The sequence below is a fragment of the Fundulus heteroclitus genome, chromosome 11 (assembly GCF_011125445.2).
Source record: "Fundulus heteroclitus isolate FHET01 chromosome 11, MU-UCD_Fhet_4.1, whole genome shotgun sequence".
Taxonomy (NCBI): domain Eukaryota; kingdom Metazoa; phylum Chordata; class Actinopteri; order Cyprinodontiformes; family Fundulidae; genus Fundulus; species Fundulus heteroclitus.
Window position 1 is genome coordinate 18,171,208 of NC_046371.1, and position 17,829 is coordinate 18,189,036.

A 17,829-nucleotide genomic window follows, 5' to 3' on the forward strand; every position below is an offset into this window, starting at 1 on the left:
AAACGGTGCGGCATCTTGTCTGGAGAAATAACGTCCAGATCGAATATATTTGCTTGTGATTGGTAATCTAAATGTCTCGTATGTCATCTTATTTTTCATCACTATTCCTCTTACCTTTTTCGCCCAACCACCCCCACCCCCCACCGCCCAGGTGCTGCAGACTCTGCCTCCTCATCCTCTTCCTCCTCATCATCATTCGTTAATGGCGCTACCAGCAAGAATCTGCCGGCAGTGCAGACGGTGGCGCCGATGCCGGAGGACACCATGGAGAACATGAGGTGTGTATGTACATCGTCATAAAAGCTCTTCGGCCATTTGATTTCCTTCCTCTTTTTCTTTTTTCTTTTTTTTCCTTTTTTTTTTACTCTCCTTTTTAGTTTTTGTTATCACGTTAATCCGTCCGGCCTCAAGTGTGTCGTTCTCATATTTCCACCTCACTCCCGCCCCTTCATCCTACTTGGAGAGTTCTTACAGCTCACAGGGAGGGTAGGTTGATGTCTGGAGGAGCCGGGGACATCAGGAACGCAGGCTCTCAAAAGCTCGGGTAGCAAATACCTCGCATCAGCCGCAGTCAGTCCATTTGAAAACACTTGACGTCCCATCATTAGGTGAAACAAGAGCAATGCATAAATTGTTTTATGAGCAGATGCACGGCGCTCGCCTCTGAACACAAATGGGCACACCTGTAACCAGTTAGAGACATGACGTAAGGAAAAATATTAACATTTACTGGGATTTTATTTCTCTTACAATATAAGAGCCAGCTTTGTTGTTAAATCTGCTGGATGTAAAAAAAAAAAAGAAATAAAAAAATAGAATAAATGGCTGCAGTTGCAAACACACAGACCGAGCTCATTAGGAGGAGGGCCAGATGCACCCAGCCATAGGAAGTGAAACATGATCTCGCCTGCCTCCCAGGCTGAATATCGATTAAGTTTTCTCCCTCCATGCTTATTCCAAGCTGCCATGCACACGTACCACTGACGCATCCCACTTAGTCAACCCTGTACGCCGCTCTTCAGCATCGACATGACTGTGTTTCAGTGTGTTAGCTTGCTTTCCACTGTAGATAAGGAGGAAAACACCATCAATTAAAAGTGCACAGAATAAGTATTCATACCCCTTGAACTTTTTCCCATTGTTCCTCATGCGCCACCCACAAACTTTGTTGTGTTTTGGAGAGATTTTATGTGATAGTGTGCAGTATTGTGAAGGTCGCAGAAAACGGATAAATGGTTGTATTTTTCTGCCCCCCCCCCACCCAAAAGAAAAAAAAATGGCGTACCAATTGTACCAATGTCTTTACCCCGAATACTCCTAAATAAAATCCAGAGCGACCGTCTTCTTTCAGAAGTTACTAAATTATTAAATGGACTCCACGTGTGTATAATTAACCTAAATATAAATCTAGCTATCCTTTGAAGGCCTCAGAGGTTTGTTTGAGAACATTGGTAAACGAGCAGCGTTTAAAAAGAGATAACGCCAGCCTCCCTGTGACCCATGGTTGCAGCAGCATCATAACGAGGGGATGCTTTTCTTTAGCGGGGCCTAAGTAACGGCTCAGGGTCAATGTATAGAGCTAAAAAGAGGGGCAAACCCGTAGAAACACCTTGAGACTGGTGCAGCGGCTCCTCTTCCAGCAGGAGAACAGCCCTAAACATACAGCCAGAGCTGGTTTACATCATGTGGTAGTCGGCGTCTAGACATACAGCTGATGTTCACAGACCCCCACTTGCTCTAATCTGACTGAGTTCTAGTTAGTTTGCAAAGAAGAATGGTCAATAAGCAAATTTCTCTCTAAATTTCAAAAGCTTAAAAAAGCTAAACCCACTTGGAAAAAGACGTACTCCAAAAAACCTGTAGCAAAAGATGAATGTATATTGTATATTGAATCAGGAACGTGAAACACAATTAATTGCACACTTTTTAAGTTTTTGTTTGCAAGAAGGAAAAAGGAAACAAAATCAGATATTTTTTCCTTTCTAATCAACTTTTTTTCCACTTCTCTGTGTTGGACTATCACACAAAATCCCAATAAAACACAGCACGGTTCCTGGCATTAATGTGAGAACATGGGAAAAAGCTTCCGGGGATATAAACTGTTTTGCAGAACGATGCACTAATGTACAGCTCACCCCTCTCAATGTCTTCCAGAGAACATGTAAATGAACCTGTCATTAACATCAACCTTTGTTTTTGTCTTGATTAACAACAGAGTTGGCGTCGCTGAAGTTTGAATATGTCTTTGCCTACCAGGAAATGACTTGTTAGAAAGTTAAATGATTTGTAGAAGTTTGTACTTTAACCTTAGCGGACGCTTGTTCTAATGAAAGTGCACTGACACAGGAGTGTGTGGGTGTGTATGTGTGCTCCTTAATCAGTGTGCATGTCTGCATGTGTGTTTTTTTATGTGTGGTTTGTATTCCAGTGCCTATTGTGAGGTGGCGCAGTGTGCGCTGCGCAGCGGTCAGACGCCCCCTGAGCTCAAGTCTTTTAGCTCTCTGGCAGGCTTCCAGGCAGCCCCCCGAGATGCAGGACAGTGTTTTAGGCAAGGAGACACCCGTCCTGTCCCCCCCCCCCCCTTTCTGCCACACCCTCCACCACACCCTTTCTGCTCTGCCCAGCTACTACAAAATGTTCTCTGTACGCCATGTAACAAAAGACGGACATCTTTGCTCCGGCAAGATGGCGGCATTGCTTTTGTTTTAAGGCCAACAGCTCATACTGTACGCATTTACGGCACCACATTTAAGTCTGTCCCTTACTGCATGGTTGTCTTCACACACCGAGCCCAAAGTCTGGATCAGACCTGGGTTGCACTGTATTCTTTTACCTCTCTACAACACAAGGGACCCAGTTCACACGTGTTTCCATAGAAGCAAATTTTGCAGTTTTTTTTTTTTTTTGTTACAGATTTATGGTTCCGTTTGCTTTGCTGTTAAGCTATTGCATTACTTTTTGCTTTCAGTTTTTTTTTTTTTTTTTTTCAAAGATGGAAGCCCCCAAAAAACTGGTGATTCAGTTTCTGCCTCATCTAAACACCTTTTTTTCATAACTGTATAACTACGCTGGATTTTACTCTAAGTGGGGTTTTGCATGCAAGTCATCAGTAGTCAGTATCTTAAGGCTCTCAGTCTGAGCGAACAGGAATTCTCTTCATCAAGGAGCAAACCCAGTCTTTATAAAATCCTATTTGGCTCATGCAAACTCTGTTTTTTTTTTTGTTTTTTTTTTCCAGAAGTTTGTGTCGCTACGGTGGCTGGGTTTTGGCTCAGTTTGTTTTGTTTCACGTGTAACAAATAGTGCGACAGACTCACGCTGCTTTTCATGTAAATTACCGTTGGCATCAATGTAAACAAAGCACCGACCCAAAACTGAAGGCTTTTTTATTTTTTTTTATAAAGTAGCTTTGGCTTTAATGACATTAAACAGTTTTGAGATCAAGGTTGTTTTATTTTTTAAATCCACTTTTAAAACCGGCGCTCCTTCTGTTATCCAGTAGTTTAGGTTGTCCAGACCACTATCTGTTTCATGTAAGATACTGACTGCTGATAAATCTTCATAGAACCCAAATATATAGAAATCTAAACTACAAGAACAACAGGTGGAGAAATTCATTTCAGCTACAATGTTGTTGTTTTTTTACTTTCTTCTTTTCCGCCTCTTACTTCTCCTTTTTCTTGTAATACCAATTTTAACCATTGTTGGAGGGAAATAAGGCCATTGGGATAACTCAATATTTACAGCAAGTTAACATCCACAAATTCTGGACTTGAATTATGCCACCAATGCCTTTAAATAGTGTACATTAATTTTGCATTGGTTTAAATTTAATGCAAATTCTCTGTATAATGACTTTTTGAATTGTATTTAATTCACTCCCCCTTTCCCACAGCAGATTTGGAGAAAATAAATTTGACATCCAATTGATGGTCTTAATTTTCACTGAAGTTGGTTGTTGCACCAGTATTCCACACTGGTAAAAGTGGTTGAAGAACATAAATAAAAGTTCTTCAACCAAGAAGAACTTTTGTAAGATTGTAAATAAATCTTACAAACCACTGGCTGTTGGTTTCCAACAAGTTTTGAACTGCACTTTCCTCAAGTTAGTGTAGAATCGGTAAAACTTTACCATTTCTACCGATAGTGTAAGATCTGTTGATCAGATACCTGCCTGAACTTCATTATGAAAGGATTTTTGCTCATTTAATAGAAAAATGATAATGGATTCACGTAGACACGATGGGAAATCGCATCACAAGTATTTTTGGGGCTTCCAAATTTAACAGAACAATTTCTGCGCCTGAGCCGCTACACATAAAGAGTCTTTAACGCAGAAACACAAAGCATTTGTAGCACAACTAAACATGCAATCCAGTTTGTGGGATTCGAGTGCGATATAGTAAAGCCGCCTCATTCATTTTTTCAGTTTGTTTGCTCAACGATTAGCTTTTCAACTGCAGCACCTTACCGATATTAACACAGCCGCCGTGCCACCAAACCCAAACCATCATCCCGTTTGATTCGGACCTTTTCGTGTCGCCCATGTCTACTTCACACTCCCCCGGTTTTTTCTCTTGTCCTCACATTTCCCCACTTATTTCTCTCACGCATGTGTGTTTCACGTCCGTTTTGTATATTCCACCCATCTTAAGCTCTTTTCCCGTTTGTCACTTATCTTCTTCTCGCTTCTTCTTTCCTTCATCTGCGTTTCTCGCCCTGTTCCCCCCCTCCGCAGCATCACCACCAAGCTGGAGCGCGCCCTGGAGAAGGTGGCCCCCCTGCTGAGGGAGATCTTCGTGGACTTCGCCCCCTTCCTGTCCAGGACGCTGCTGGGTAGCCATGGGCAGGAACTGCTCATAGAAGGTACAGGTGCTGTACACGGCTCCTTTTTTTCTAACTGGCGTCGCTCTCTGTGGAGTCTCCTCATTCACTGTCCCTCACCGCCATGATTGAGTGCGAGAAACACCGAACGCGCGTGTGTGTGTGTGTTTGTGAGACACCGAGCATTAAGCGTCTCTGAGCTGCTTCACTCATTCGTCAAGCAGGTATGAAGTCACTACTTTGCACCAGATGAACTCAGCTAGATAGACGGATATGTTTTTAGATCAGATTATATTTAGCATCGCTTGACTCTAGATTGTCCTAAATGTGTCCTCGATCCTCCCACCTGCTTCCTGTTTTTGTAATTCACTGTCTCTGTGTTCCTCCTTCTCAGATTTCCTCCCTCCTTTCTCTGCCTTCCTCCACCTCTTTCCTTCCCTGAATCCCTCTGCTTTGTTGTCTTTCCTGTGGCATGATTCTGTAAAGCCAAAGATTCCTAACTGTATTAATACTTTGCGGATAGATGCGTGTGTCTGGAAGATGTGAGTGTTTTTTTGTCAGCTGAGGAGAAGAAAGACTCCTGACTGTGGCGCTTGTGCTCGATCCGCAGGTCTGGTGTGCATGAAGTCGAGCACGTCTGTGGTGGAGCTCGTAATGCTGCTCTGTTCTCAGGTTGGTGACTAATCAACTTCACTCTCGATAATCTGGGTCCTCCCCATACATGGGATTATCAGGTCAATTTATTTCACTAGTTCAAATTTTAAAAAGTGAAACTTACATATGTGATTCATTACACTCAATCATATTGCCCATTTATGTACATTTTGACGATTATGATTCACAGCTAATGAAATGATTAAATTCAGTTTCCTGGAATATAAGAATATAGCATTAGAAAAATACAGAAAGTATTTATGGCCTGATAAAATCGTGGTCAAGAAATTCCATGGGAAAGCTCGGTGTTAACCCAGTGTCGCATCCAAGCATATCGATGGAAAGTTAAGTGGAAGGAATAAATTCACTTGAAAATAGTGACACAAGTAACTGGGGATAACCTCATCCTATTGAGGAATTCCCTTCACTGTTGGTCCACCTCTTTCATTGTCAGAAAAGTGGTGCCTTCAACCCTTCAGCTCACCTGCACGCTCGTATATTTGCATGCATATGGACGCAATCGTGAAATGCACTCGTGTGCTTGCAAATGCCAAATTATTGATGAGGCAGTCCAAACATTTTGTTTTACTTCACTTAATGAATAACAGCCACCTGATCTTTACTTCCTCTGTCCAGGATTCAGATGAAAGGATGTTGCATCTGTTTCAGGCTTGTTTTCACTAAGACAATTATCTGACATGCACTGTATTTTTCGGACTATAAGGCGCACTTAAAATCCTTAGATCTTCTCAAAAAATGTACGGTGTGCCTTATAGTCTGGTGCACCTTATAAACGATTATAAAATTGTGCTTACTGACCAAGTTTATGGGGTAAAATTCACTCAAAGATCTGTTAAAATGTGTAAGTACGACTTTAGTAGGGCGCCCACATACTCTGCGGAGGTCCGCGCGTACAGGTACGTGTCACACTATAAACTTCTTATAGGCAAGAAGTCTTGACATCAAACTGTTTTATATGTGACACTGAGCTTGATGCACTGAGCTGCTCCAAGCAGGCGGTCACAACGACGCGCGGCATCACAGTCCCTCTCTGTTCTCACTGATTAGGTGGGAGCCTGCTGGAAAAGAAACGGCTCTGGATGCTCAGCTATCTAATCACATATTTTACCATCCGTTCCGCCGCTTCGTCCCACTGGCAGAAAGTATGGGAATTGTAGGAATTTGCCACAAGAATTGTTGGCAATAGTACGTTCGACTATGAAGGGTAAAACGTCCGTGGAGAGTCAGCTCAGAGTCCGCCAAGCTCACAGTATTTGCACAGTACACCCGTGTATGTATGAGCCTTTTGGCCACCTGCGCCCGGAGTACGCGCTAGGAACAATAAACCCAGTAAGTTAATTTAATATAAAAGTTATGTTTATTTTGGCCTTATGTTAGAAACAGGGCAGCGTAGTCCAACTAATCTGTCCTCCCAACAGAGACGGATAGCTCTCCCTCTCAGGAGAGAGCTGTGTACGCGAAGAGGCAGAGTGATATTACACTCTTGGGAAGAATATTGCACCTTATAATCTGTTGTGCCTTATATGTGGACAAAGGCGCACAAAGACATGTTAATTCACTGTGCATCTTATAATCCAGTGCGTCTTATGCTCCGAAAAATACAGTATGTAGTACTGAAGGAGTAAAATTAGTGTTTGATTCACTTAAATTTGCATTCAGATTTTAAGAATCATATCGTATGTGTCCAAAACATAATAACAGTGTCTCTGGTGTCCCAGGTTGATGATACCTGCTTTAGGGGAATGTGAAGCTAAGTTTATTCAAGGGTTTGGAAGAGTTTCAAGCTGATGGACTACAGCTAGAGTCAGTGCCTTATCCAAAATCAGCACAGCTGCCTGCCAGGGAATTTTAGAGCACATTATACTTCCCTCTGTTGAAAGCTTTATGGGGATGGTGATTTCATTTTCTAGCAGGACTTGGCACCTGCTCCCACTGCCAAAAGTACCAATTCCTGCTTTCATGGCCACAGTAAATTGGCCTCTCCTAAACGCCATAGAGTATCAGCAGAGTATCGAAGAGGGGAAGATGGAATAACCCTAGAGCCAACAATACAGACGAGCTGAAGGCTGTATCCTCGTCACCTCAGCAGAGCCACAGAGTCACCTTCATGCCACACAGCATTGATACAATAATTCATAGAAAAAGATCCCCGACCAGTTATTGAGTAAATTTACTGTACGGTTAAAAAAAACTGGGATTTTCAGTATTTTTTTTATAGTGCTAATTTTTTTATGTACTAATCACATTTTTGAGAAGCAGAATTTTCCTGGAAACTAACAAACAAAGGCTTGACATGCAGTATATCACTCAGTGTGTCTAAGAGGACCACTGTTTGAACAGAACAACTGAAGCAAGTCAACTTTTTAATGATTATCTAATGTATTAAGGTATGTCTGTACAAGTGCTCGTACCATTTGCTCAATGTTCTAAAATTTATCCTATTTATTTTTTAGTGTTTTAAATGTTAATTCTTCACCAGTTGTGTCAATTGTTGAAGTTAAAGAGTCCTTAAAGTGAGGTTATTAGAATGCCCAGAATCCAGAATACTTAATGCATGTGTAATATGACATGATCTGATATGCACGCTTACAATGAAATAAAAATATATGTTCCTTGTCCTGAAATTGTATAATACATAAAAAACCTATTGAAATCATAAAACCATCATATCTTGACCAATGTAGGAAGTCTTCTAGTTACTTTGGCCTGCATGCATTAAACTACATATATATAGTACTTTATGATCAAAACATAGGACGGCACTCACCATTACTGTGCGGGCGGCCAATTTTCTGTTTTTTGAAACGAAGTCTGTCTCACATCTTGGCTCTGTTTTCTCTGATTCTTCCCTCATAAGAGCTCTTCTACTTGAAGTCATCCTCAAGTTCTTACGAACTGGTCATTCCCTTTAACTCAGCCACTCCATCTCTGCGCTCCTCTCTCCTCCTTTCCATCTCCAGTCACACTTTCAGGCTCTTCTGCTTTCCTGGCCTCAGTGTTTTCAGTAGCGACTGCTTTCATCTTCCACCCTCGCCTCCCACCACTCCCTTTTCCTTATGTCTTTGCTCTTCTGGCAGGCAGCTTGTCAGCATGTATAGTATTACCCCTGACTCCAGTCTCGTCTGCCATTAGAGGCCCGCGGAGAGCAAACTCGAGCCCAGAAATCGATCCCCTGGATGCTGGGGGTGTAACAGGAGATGGCCTTAAGAGCCAGTGGAGCTAATGGAGCGCTGATAGTTTTCAGGCTTTCAGCAGCACTGTAATCCCGATCAAAATCCCCCCCCACCCCTTCCATATGCACAAGAAATAGAAAATCACAGACAGTTTGATGGATGAATTTTCAATGACATTTACAGAACTACTAAAACGTCTTTTCCCCTCATCTTACATTGAGTTCATTACGAAAACCCCAAAACAAACACAATTCACGTTTAGATTTTTTAAAACATTTGGATAAATTGTGGTAGATTTTTTTTTTTTTAAAGCTAGAATATGATTTATATTATTAGATTTATTTACGTTTAACTTGCCACGCAGTGAAAAAGTATTTGCTTGTGCTGTTTTGTCACACTTGGGCCATGATGTGTTGCTTTTCACCATCTTTTGGTCTACTTCATTTAGTCAGACAAGTTCTATTTACCCTATTTTTGTTCGTATTATTTAACAGGTCTGGCAGTAATTAGGCCTTGTTTTAATGTGTTGAATTGAACTAAAAAAGAGATTAATTACAGTGAACTCATTTTATTGACAACCAGTTTGGTTTGGATACTTTTTCCCCCAATATTAATTGAAACCACCATTAAACAACAGTTTTATATTTACTCAGGTTGCCTTTATCTGATATTAAAATGTCTTTGTTTATCTTAAATAGGTATTAAATAGTATTTTCTGCTTTACATTTTTTTCATGAGAACATTTTAATATTTGTTAATCTTCCACCTGCAGGAGTGGCAGAACTCAATTCAGAAGAATGCCGGACTGGCCTTCATCGAGCTCATCAACGAGGGGAGGTAATCCATTAAGCTCAAAGGTTATGCTGCCATTTACAGTGCTCTGCATGCTTATGGGCTCCCGTGATTAAGATGTACAAAAAGTAGGGATGCACCAATTTAAAAATTTGGGCCAATATCAATATCAGATATTAATATTGCAGTTATGTTTGATAACCAATATTTACCTTTGTATGTGTGTGTGGGTGTGTACATTTTGTATAGAAGGAAAACTATGCTAACTGAATTTTGTTATGTGGGTCATAGCCTAGACTTACACACTGCTTTTCGTACCTCTTCACCCTGTAAAAACGGCCTCCTGACGTTGCATCTCTGCTTTATTTAAAAACAACCATAATCCTGGCTGAAATGCATCACTGTCACATGACTGAACAAAAGCTGGATGACAAAACCCTGAACACAACCCCACCCCCCCACCGCTCATCCCCACACACACAGCCCTGCCCCTCAGGGTCTCTTGGCACCACCGACTTTGGTGGGTTATGCTTTTACATCAAGCTGAGTTACAGGTTTGGTACAGTCCAGAAAATATCCCACATCATTTTTTTAATTTATTTTTTTACGAATTCCCCAGAGCCACAGTTATTAACAATCCTGACAATTCAAGTATTCTTAACTTTTTGAACTCAGTCATAGTTTGAAGGAACTTTGATTTATTAATCTATGGCCCTGTGCACTGGAAAGGAATAGTTTTGCTCCGGTTCTATTGCTTTTGTAAACCTCAATGGAAAAACAGGTGAACCTCGTCGTCTGTCCATAAAAAAAAAACAAAAAAAAAAAAAAACATTTCAGTCCCTGCCATTCTGAAAGTTTATTTAGTGCAGGTGCCCTTTAAGTCTTTTTTTTTTTTTTTTTTTTTTAGGTTGTTGAGTGTACAGCATACTGTCTCTTCTGTTTTAAATGACAACTCCATCCTCTTCACATAGAGTTTCATCTCCTCCTATAAATGCACTTTTTCTCCCCCCCTCAACCATCCCTATGTATTATTTTCTCTACCCTGCAAAAAGGCAGCATCTCTGTGGCAGCAGCCTCGGTCACCTGTCTACCCACGTTTGTCTTTCTGGATGGGTTGTACTGAAATGCAATCTCCTGGGGGACAAACAAAACAATTCAATTCAATAAAGCAATTCAAATTGGTTGGAGATTCTTGTCTTGTAGGGCAAGACGTTTTAAAAACAGCTTTGTTCCTAATGCTGCTAATGAAATGCACAAGCTGTTGCATTTCATGACACGGACACTCTCAATGGACTGCATCTTGATCCCTGTGTTGTCCTCTGTGTCCTTTGATTTGTTTTCCTGAGCACTGCTAAATTTTGTGGCTTTGGTAATGTGAGATTCTTTTTTGTTTTTTTTGTTTTTTTGTTTTTTGTCTTTCCCAGCATGTGTAAGTGCATTTTTGAAGCACTGCATTACCAAATCTTCCTAGGACTACAAATCAAAGAACCTTGAATTTCAAAGAAACTACCACCCACTAGTAGCATGGCAGGAAAATTGGACAATTTTCAACGTTTCTGCTAGTGTGTTGTAGACAAAGATGGAAAAATAATGACTTCCGGATTTGCTGTGGTGTAAATAAAATGTGGCACAGAGATCTATTTCCTTTAGCCACTTGCAGCTAGGCTACAAAAGGATAATATTTCGCCATATCACACAGTCAGGGAAATGGTAAGGCGGTAAAATAATAAAATTATTACAGTAAGGAGTATTGAGGACACCAAGCCTTCTCGGCAATGATTAGATGCCATCTACATGCCAATAGATGTTTTCTAAACCTAACCCAGAAAACGGCGCTGTCCTACTTTCACAAATCTAAATGTGTGGAGTTTCATTAACCATACCCTGGGACTTTAACTGGAATGGGTTTTTTTTATTTTTTTGGTGTGATGAGACTAAGACAGAGTTTTCTGGCAACAGAACTTCAGGTGGGTTTATGGGGAAATTTGGGGGATAGATTGCATATTCACTGTTTTAAGCATGGTGGAAGATCAATGATGCAGATGGCCTATTTCATCTCTAGAGGCCCTGGAGGATTTTTTTAGATTCCCTAATGTCATGGACATATTTATAGGAAAAGGGCTGTATGAGCAGATGGGAAGAATTTAAAAAAATTACTTTACATTATTGATTCTGATCTGTTAAAAATCAGTTTATATGATAATTTTTCAATATGTTTTTTTTTCTCTTTGCTAAATAAATGTCCTCAAATTAAATGTTGGCTGTAACTATAATGTTCAGTGTGTGAATATGCCACTGCAGTAAAAACATTAATTTATTGTAAAGCTATAAATAAATGTATGGGGCGCTGTAAGTCCCAGTCATTGACATATTGATGAGAGTTTTTTTATTTTTTCTTCTAATGTGTTTGAGGCCTACTGACAGCCTTGGCAGGATAAATGCTCAGCATCAACTCATTAAAGTGGGGTAAAGTTTACAGCTGGCTGATACTTACCAAGCCTCAGTGCCTTGAGTTTGGCCTCTTGGAGTTTAAGAACAAATCTTAGATCCATAAAAATAAAACTGTCACTGAAATTTTGCTTTTAGGGCAGCTTTTAAACCACTTAAATATTTCTAAACTTTTTATGTTGCAACCATAAACATTAATGTGTTTCATCCGGATTTTATGTAATAGGTGAAAAACTAGCACAATAATGAGGAAGTGAGAGGAAAATTATAGTTTTATTGCTTTTTTTACTCTTACTCTGATGCCCCTAAATGAAATCCAGTGCCACTGATTAACTTCTAAGGTCATCACCTAATGGGTAAATAAAAAAAAAACTACCTGTAAACAAAAATTCCAGGAGTGCGACAACATTTGCAGAGCACTGCACATAAAAGCTTCCTTTGTTATTTATGAGGTAATGCTTTTCTTTCATTTTTCTTACTCCAATGTTTGTTTGATACCTGAACTGTTTTGCCAGACTCTTGTGCCATGCCATGAAGGATCACATCGTCCGTGTTGCCAATGAAGCAGAGTTCATCCTGAACAGACAGCGGGCCGAGGATGTCCACAAACACGCCGAATTTGAGGTAAACAAGGATTCATCCTCTCCTTTGGCGTTATGCTGTGAGCTCTCAAGTGCGATTTTATTACTCACTTTACCGTTTTATTTCTGCTACACCAAAGAGGTAGGAATTAAGTCTTTTTTTTTATGTCTAAAAAATTATTTTTTAGACAGTAATATGTATCCTTGCTGAGTATCGACATAAAAATAATTGTTCTAATTCTCTTTTTATTTGTTTTGCCTTTTAAATTAAATCTTTTTTTGTGCTTAACGCTACATTTTTACCCCAGTGTTATGTTGATAAAACAGGATGGAAACTAAGAGAAAAGTTTGAGGATCATTTTATTAATGATTATTTAAATGATAAAGTTTTTTTTGTGTGTGTGTGTGTTGACATGTGGATGTTTGATTCCTGAGTTTCAACTAAACATTTTGATGAAACAACCTTATTTGAAATTATTCAAAAGGGCACTAAACCGACTGTATATTGCGTAGAAGTTATCAAATATTTGCATTAACTTTATTTATATATTGTGCCCGGTCCTTGCTTAGCTCTTTTACTCCCTCTGCTCAGTCTAACTGTGCCCAGTATGCTGCGGACCGCAGAGAGGAGGAGAAAATGTGCGACCACCTCATCAGCGCCGCCAAGCACAGAGATCATGTGACCGCCAACCAGCTAAAACAGAAGATCCTCAACATCCTGACCAATAAGCACGGAGCCTGGGGGACGATGTCCCAGAGGTGAGCGGGAAAATGCTAAAGTCAAATTCCATCTCAGTAAAAATGCCCACGTGAAATTAGATGAGCATGTCAGGTGAAGACAAAAGCTGATGGGAAAAGAAAAAGAAAATCTCGACGGCAGATAAGAAAAGAGAAGTCAGGAGAGTATGCATTAAAGGCTGCTAAAACATCATCACAATATCCAACAATGACTAAAGACATTACAGTTTTTACAAGTGTCAGTATTCTTACAGTAAAATAAATTTTTCAAACAGATGGATGAGTCAGAGATTTTGCCATTTTTGACACTTTTTGTAAAGTTCTTTCCTGCAAACATGTTTTTTAGTTGATACATTTGATTTAATTCTACCAATAAATGGCAAACTACGTTTTTTTTTTATTTTTCTGGAAAATTTTAAGATGAGTTGTTTCAACCATAAATGTTTATAAGTATAACAGTACAATGATTTAATAAAAAAAATAGACCAAAACAGTCTCTAAATGCTCCAAATTATAGGAGAGAGAGATCTAAAACTATGATATTTCTCATTTACAAGACAGGTTAAACCCCACTAACTTTTTCCTTTTTCACACGTCTAAAAATTTAATTTGCCCTACATCACTAGATATTTATATATTTTTTTCCAAAATCATTTCATAATAAATATTCAAGGTAATTATTTAAGAGGAAAAAGCTCTGATTTATTGTGTGTCAGATTGTTAATTTGTTTATTATTTATCATTATGTGTAAAACAAAAAAAACAGGCCAATAATGACCCTAACGAAGCCCCATTGCATGGGCGTGGGTCTGTTTCGGTTCAATTTGCATGCTATCTGAGCCATAACAACGCCTTTTTGGGCAATAATATAAAGCTTGGAACTCCACACTACTTCAGACATTTGAATTGAGAAAGCTTTCTGGATGGGAAGTGAAACTTCTTCAAACTTCGGAAAAAAGTCCAGTTGTTTTGTTTTTTTAACTTTTTTTTTTGAATCTACAACAGTTAATTTTATGCATTATTAATTTATGTAATATTTGATTAAAAAAATGTTTCTCATGGCACCACTTGGAAACTGGTAACTGGTAACTAAAAATGATGATATAGTAATCACTCTCTAATGTTGGTCTGTACCGAGTGCAGACTAGAGACGTTTAAAGGAGCTATAACTAATAATAACACTTAGTGGTTAAAATCCAGACAACACATTCACAATGCCTTTCACCGAGACCAGCCATTTACTCAACGGTGCGTTGTTGCTGTATCTACTGTTTGTGTTTTAAAAGGATAAAGTCTGGACTTTTACCTTTGTGTTGATTCATGAGCCTATTTGTGTGATTTCTCCACTTAAGTTAGTTTATTGTGTTTATAATCCTGGAACGGCTTCCTGAGAAAAACCTTCCCCCTTAAACTTTAATCTCCTAAATGTTCCAGAATGAAAACTTTTGACTCACTCCATAAAATACTCACAGCAGCTTCTCCCCTCCCTGTTCTCCAGCCAACTACACGACTTCTGGCGTTTGGATTACTGGGAGGATGACCTCAGGAGGAGGAGAAGATTTGTGAGAAATGCCTTTGGATCCACACACGCTGACGTTTCACTAAAAACTCTGGATGACTACGGTCAGTAATTTGGTTTATTGAAAAGAAAAATTAAATTAAAATAAAAAGTTTTGTGCAGCTTCTCACTGATTGTGTAACACAGGCACAGAGGAGGATGAGGAGGAAGGGGGCCTGAAGTCGAAGAAGACCTTCCGCAGTCAGTCGGTGGTCGCCCAGAATCCCGAGGCCGAGTTGATGCTGGAGGGAGACGATGACGCTGTTAGTCTGCTGCAGGAAAAAGAGATCGATAACCTCGCCGGTAAGATGGAGACAGAGAAAGGCACGCCACCATGCGGCACAGAGGCCTTCATGCTGAGCAGTAAACTGTATATGACTCTTGTTTTTAGTACGTTTCCGTCCACGACTTTTTACCTCCAAAGGCAAGTTGGACCTCTAAATTTTTTTATTTTTCAGCTGCACTAACAACCCAGCTGATTCATCTGACCTATTAAGATTTAATTAAAAGCAACTAAAACTGATGCAGATCAAACCTTGATGGCTTTAACACCTGATGGTGCAAAAAAAAAAACCAGATCAGAAATCAATCCTAACCTCTATGAAATTCCTCGGATGTTTTGATGCCTTTGACCATTTTTGCTTCTCTGGAGCTCAGGCCCGCCAGGGCTGTGAAAAGGTAAATTAATATAACCCCCATCCTCCTGCAGGCCCTGTGGTTCTGAGTACTCCTGCTCAGCTGGTAGCTCCGGTGGTGGTGGCCCGAGGCACTCTGTCCATCACCACCACAGAGATCTACTTTGAAGTGGATGAAGAGGATCCTGCTTTCAAGAAGATGGACGCTAAAGTGAGCGAAAGCAGCCTATTTTTTTTTCTTCTACTTTATATTTTACTGATCTGCAGACAAACAGTAGACAAGAGGAAAGATGAACCGTTTCATTTGTTTGCGTGGCATAATGACGTCCGTCCCCGACAGGTGCTGGCTTACTCAGAGGGTTTGCACGGCAAATGGATGTTCAGCGAGATCCGAGCCGTGTTCTCCAGACGTTACCTGCTGCAGAATACAGGCCTGGAGGTCTTCATGGCCAACAGAAGTAAGTCTGTAAAGATTCGACCACAAACTCAACTTATTTTTAATGAAACCATTATTTAGTGCTACATATCAATTAGATCAGTTGATGAGATAAACCATGCAGATCCCTCGGACCTTCTGATAAAGGTATTTTTGATAAAACCCAAAGTATACACAAAAAAAAACAGGTTGCAGCGTCATTTTCCTGTTTCAGCTTTCGAGAGACTAAAGACAAATTAAAGCTTAGTTCTTGATTTGACTTTTTACTTATTTTGGATAATTAAGATAATTTATTCCTAACTACACTTGACTTGAATGAAATATATAAGCAGTTTCATTTCACTTTTAATTAGAGGTAATTTCACTTACATACTTATTTGATTTATTCTATTACTGTGATTAATGAACTTGTATACGTGTTGTTTTACCTATTTGTGCTTCATGGACGATTTATTTCTGCTACATTGCACTAATTCAAACACATACAGATTTCTATACATTTAATTTTCTTTTTTTTTGGTAGTTTGTAGCCCTCTTTACTCAGCCTTGTCTAGCTTCTATGGACTATAGTCATTTATCAATTCGTTTTTCATTCCCCGCTGTTGTTATGTCATGGGAAGCACTTTGCATTGCTCTTGTGTATGAAAAGTCACTGCTAATTTTGTTGGCTAAAAGTTGTCGTTGTAGTTTTCAACAGCTATTTCCTGGACTAAAATGAAATGCAAACTCATAACAATGAAGGTTTAATTCTTAATATATCTAATCTAATAAGAATTGGTGGTGTGAAAGGACATAAGTTTGAAAAACACCCCATTGGGACTTAATCTAAAGTTGTTCAAAGTATCAAATAGAATGTGTCTTTCTGAAAAAAAGTCACTTTAATTTCATTTTAGGTTAAATGTTTAACCTAGGTCTAAAATAGATTCAGCCTACAGATGAATAAACAGTAAATTTAGTTCAGCTAAATTGCAGAAAGGAGCCGACAATAATCAACAGAACTGAGTTTGTTTTCTGTGAGGTGATAATCTTACCTTGCTCTACACTCAGTCTAAATAGAGTTTCTAAATTATCATTTTGAACTAAATATTTTTGACATGTTGCTTATGCTTTCTCTTCTTCTCTCCAGCGTCTGTGATGTTTAACTTTCCCGACCAGGCAACGGTCAAAAGGGTCGTCTACAGTCTCCCACGGGTGGGAGTGGGAACGAGTTACGGACTTCCACAAGCCAGGTAGAACCCATGTGGGGTCCAACGTGTCCTTTTTTAGAAGGAGAAAAAGACTAAAAGGTAAATAACCCACTTCTGTTTGTGTTTATGTCTCAGGCGTATCTCCTTGGCCACTCCTCGCCAGCTCTTCAAGTCGTCGAACATGACGCAGCGCTGGCAGAGGAGAGAGATCTCCAACTTTGAGTACCTCATGTTTCTAAACACAATTGCAGGTAAATTCCTTTCACAAGCCTGGGTTCTTGCTAACATGCATGATGCATTTTTTTGTCTTTGTAGTCCAATCATTTCAATCTGTTGAACCAATATACTTCATTGTATTTATTTGATCTTTGACTGATAACCTTCTTTGCTTATTTGCTGCTTTGCCCTTCACAGTCAGACAGAATTATTCCGTTACATTTTTGATGGCTACCAAAAACCCTGTGGTCTTGGTGCTATTTGCTAAAGGGCATTATTCTAAAAAGCAGGAAAGGTGTATGCAAATATTAGCGGCTGAATTGTTATACACCTTCATTTTTGACCATAAATTCAAATGGGTGCACCTAATATTAGTTTAGAAAATTCCTTGTATAATCATTCCACCCTGAACCTAACAACTCTTCTGATACTTCATTAAAAGCCCAAACTGGATTTGATGATTGGATGTAAATTTCGGCTTGTCTGTAAACCGGCAATATACGTATGTCTAATAATAAAACTACGGGGTGCTACTATGGCTTGTGACGTAAGACAAAAACTAAACG

The 17,829-nt window shown here is 39.5% G+C and overlaps 1 protein-coding gene across 15 annotated transcripts in view; it reads left to right on the forward strand.

The window, feature by feature from the left end:
* Positions 1-17,829, forward strand: part of nbeaa (neurobeachin a) — a 150,968-nt gene that overhangs the window by 122,518 nt on the left and 10,621 nt on the right. For 7 of the 15 annotated variants that reach the window (XM_021324598.2, XM_021324602.2, XM_021324599.2 and 4 more), the window contains 13 exons: positions 152-278; positions 2,429-2,548; positions 4,739-4,872; positions 5,435-5,496; positions 9,445-9,509; positions 12,428-12,536; positions 13,086-13,252; positions 14,730-14,854; positions 14,937-15,092; positions 15,499-15,635; positions 15,765-15,882; positions 16,987-17,089; positions 17,183-17,298. In XM_021324598.2, coding sequence (XP_021180273.2) covers positions 152-278; positions 2,429-2,548; positions 4,739-4,872; positions 5,435-5,496; positions 9,445-9,509; positions 12,428-12,536; positions 13,086-13,252; positions 14,730-14,854; positions 14,937-15,092; positions 15,499-15,635; positions 15,765-15,882; positions 16,987-17,089; positions 17,183-17,298 — 1,539 coding nt within the window. The remainder of the gene's footprint in view (positions 1-151; positions 279-2,428; positions 2,549-4,738; positions 4,873-5,434; positions 5,497-9,444; positions 9,510-12,427; positions 12,537-13,085; positions 13,253-14,729; positions 14,855-14,936; positions 15,093-15,498; positions 15,636-15,764; positions 15,883-16,986; positions 17,090-17,182; positions 17,299-17,829) is intronic. The other 8 variants (XM_036143011.1, XM_036143013.1, XM_036143016.1 and 5 more) reach the window with 3 other exon arrangements.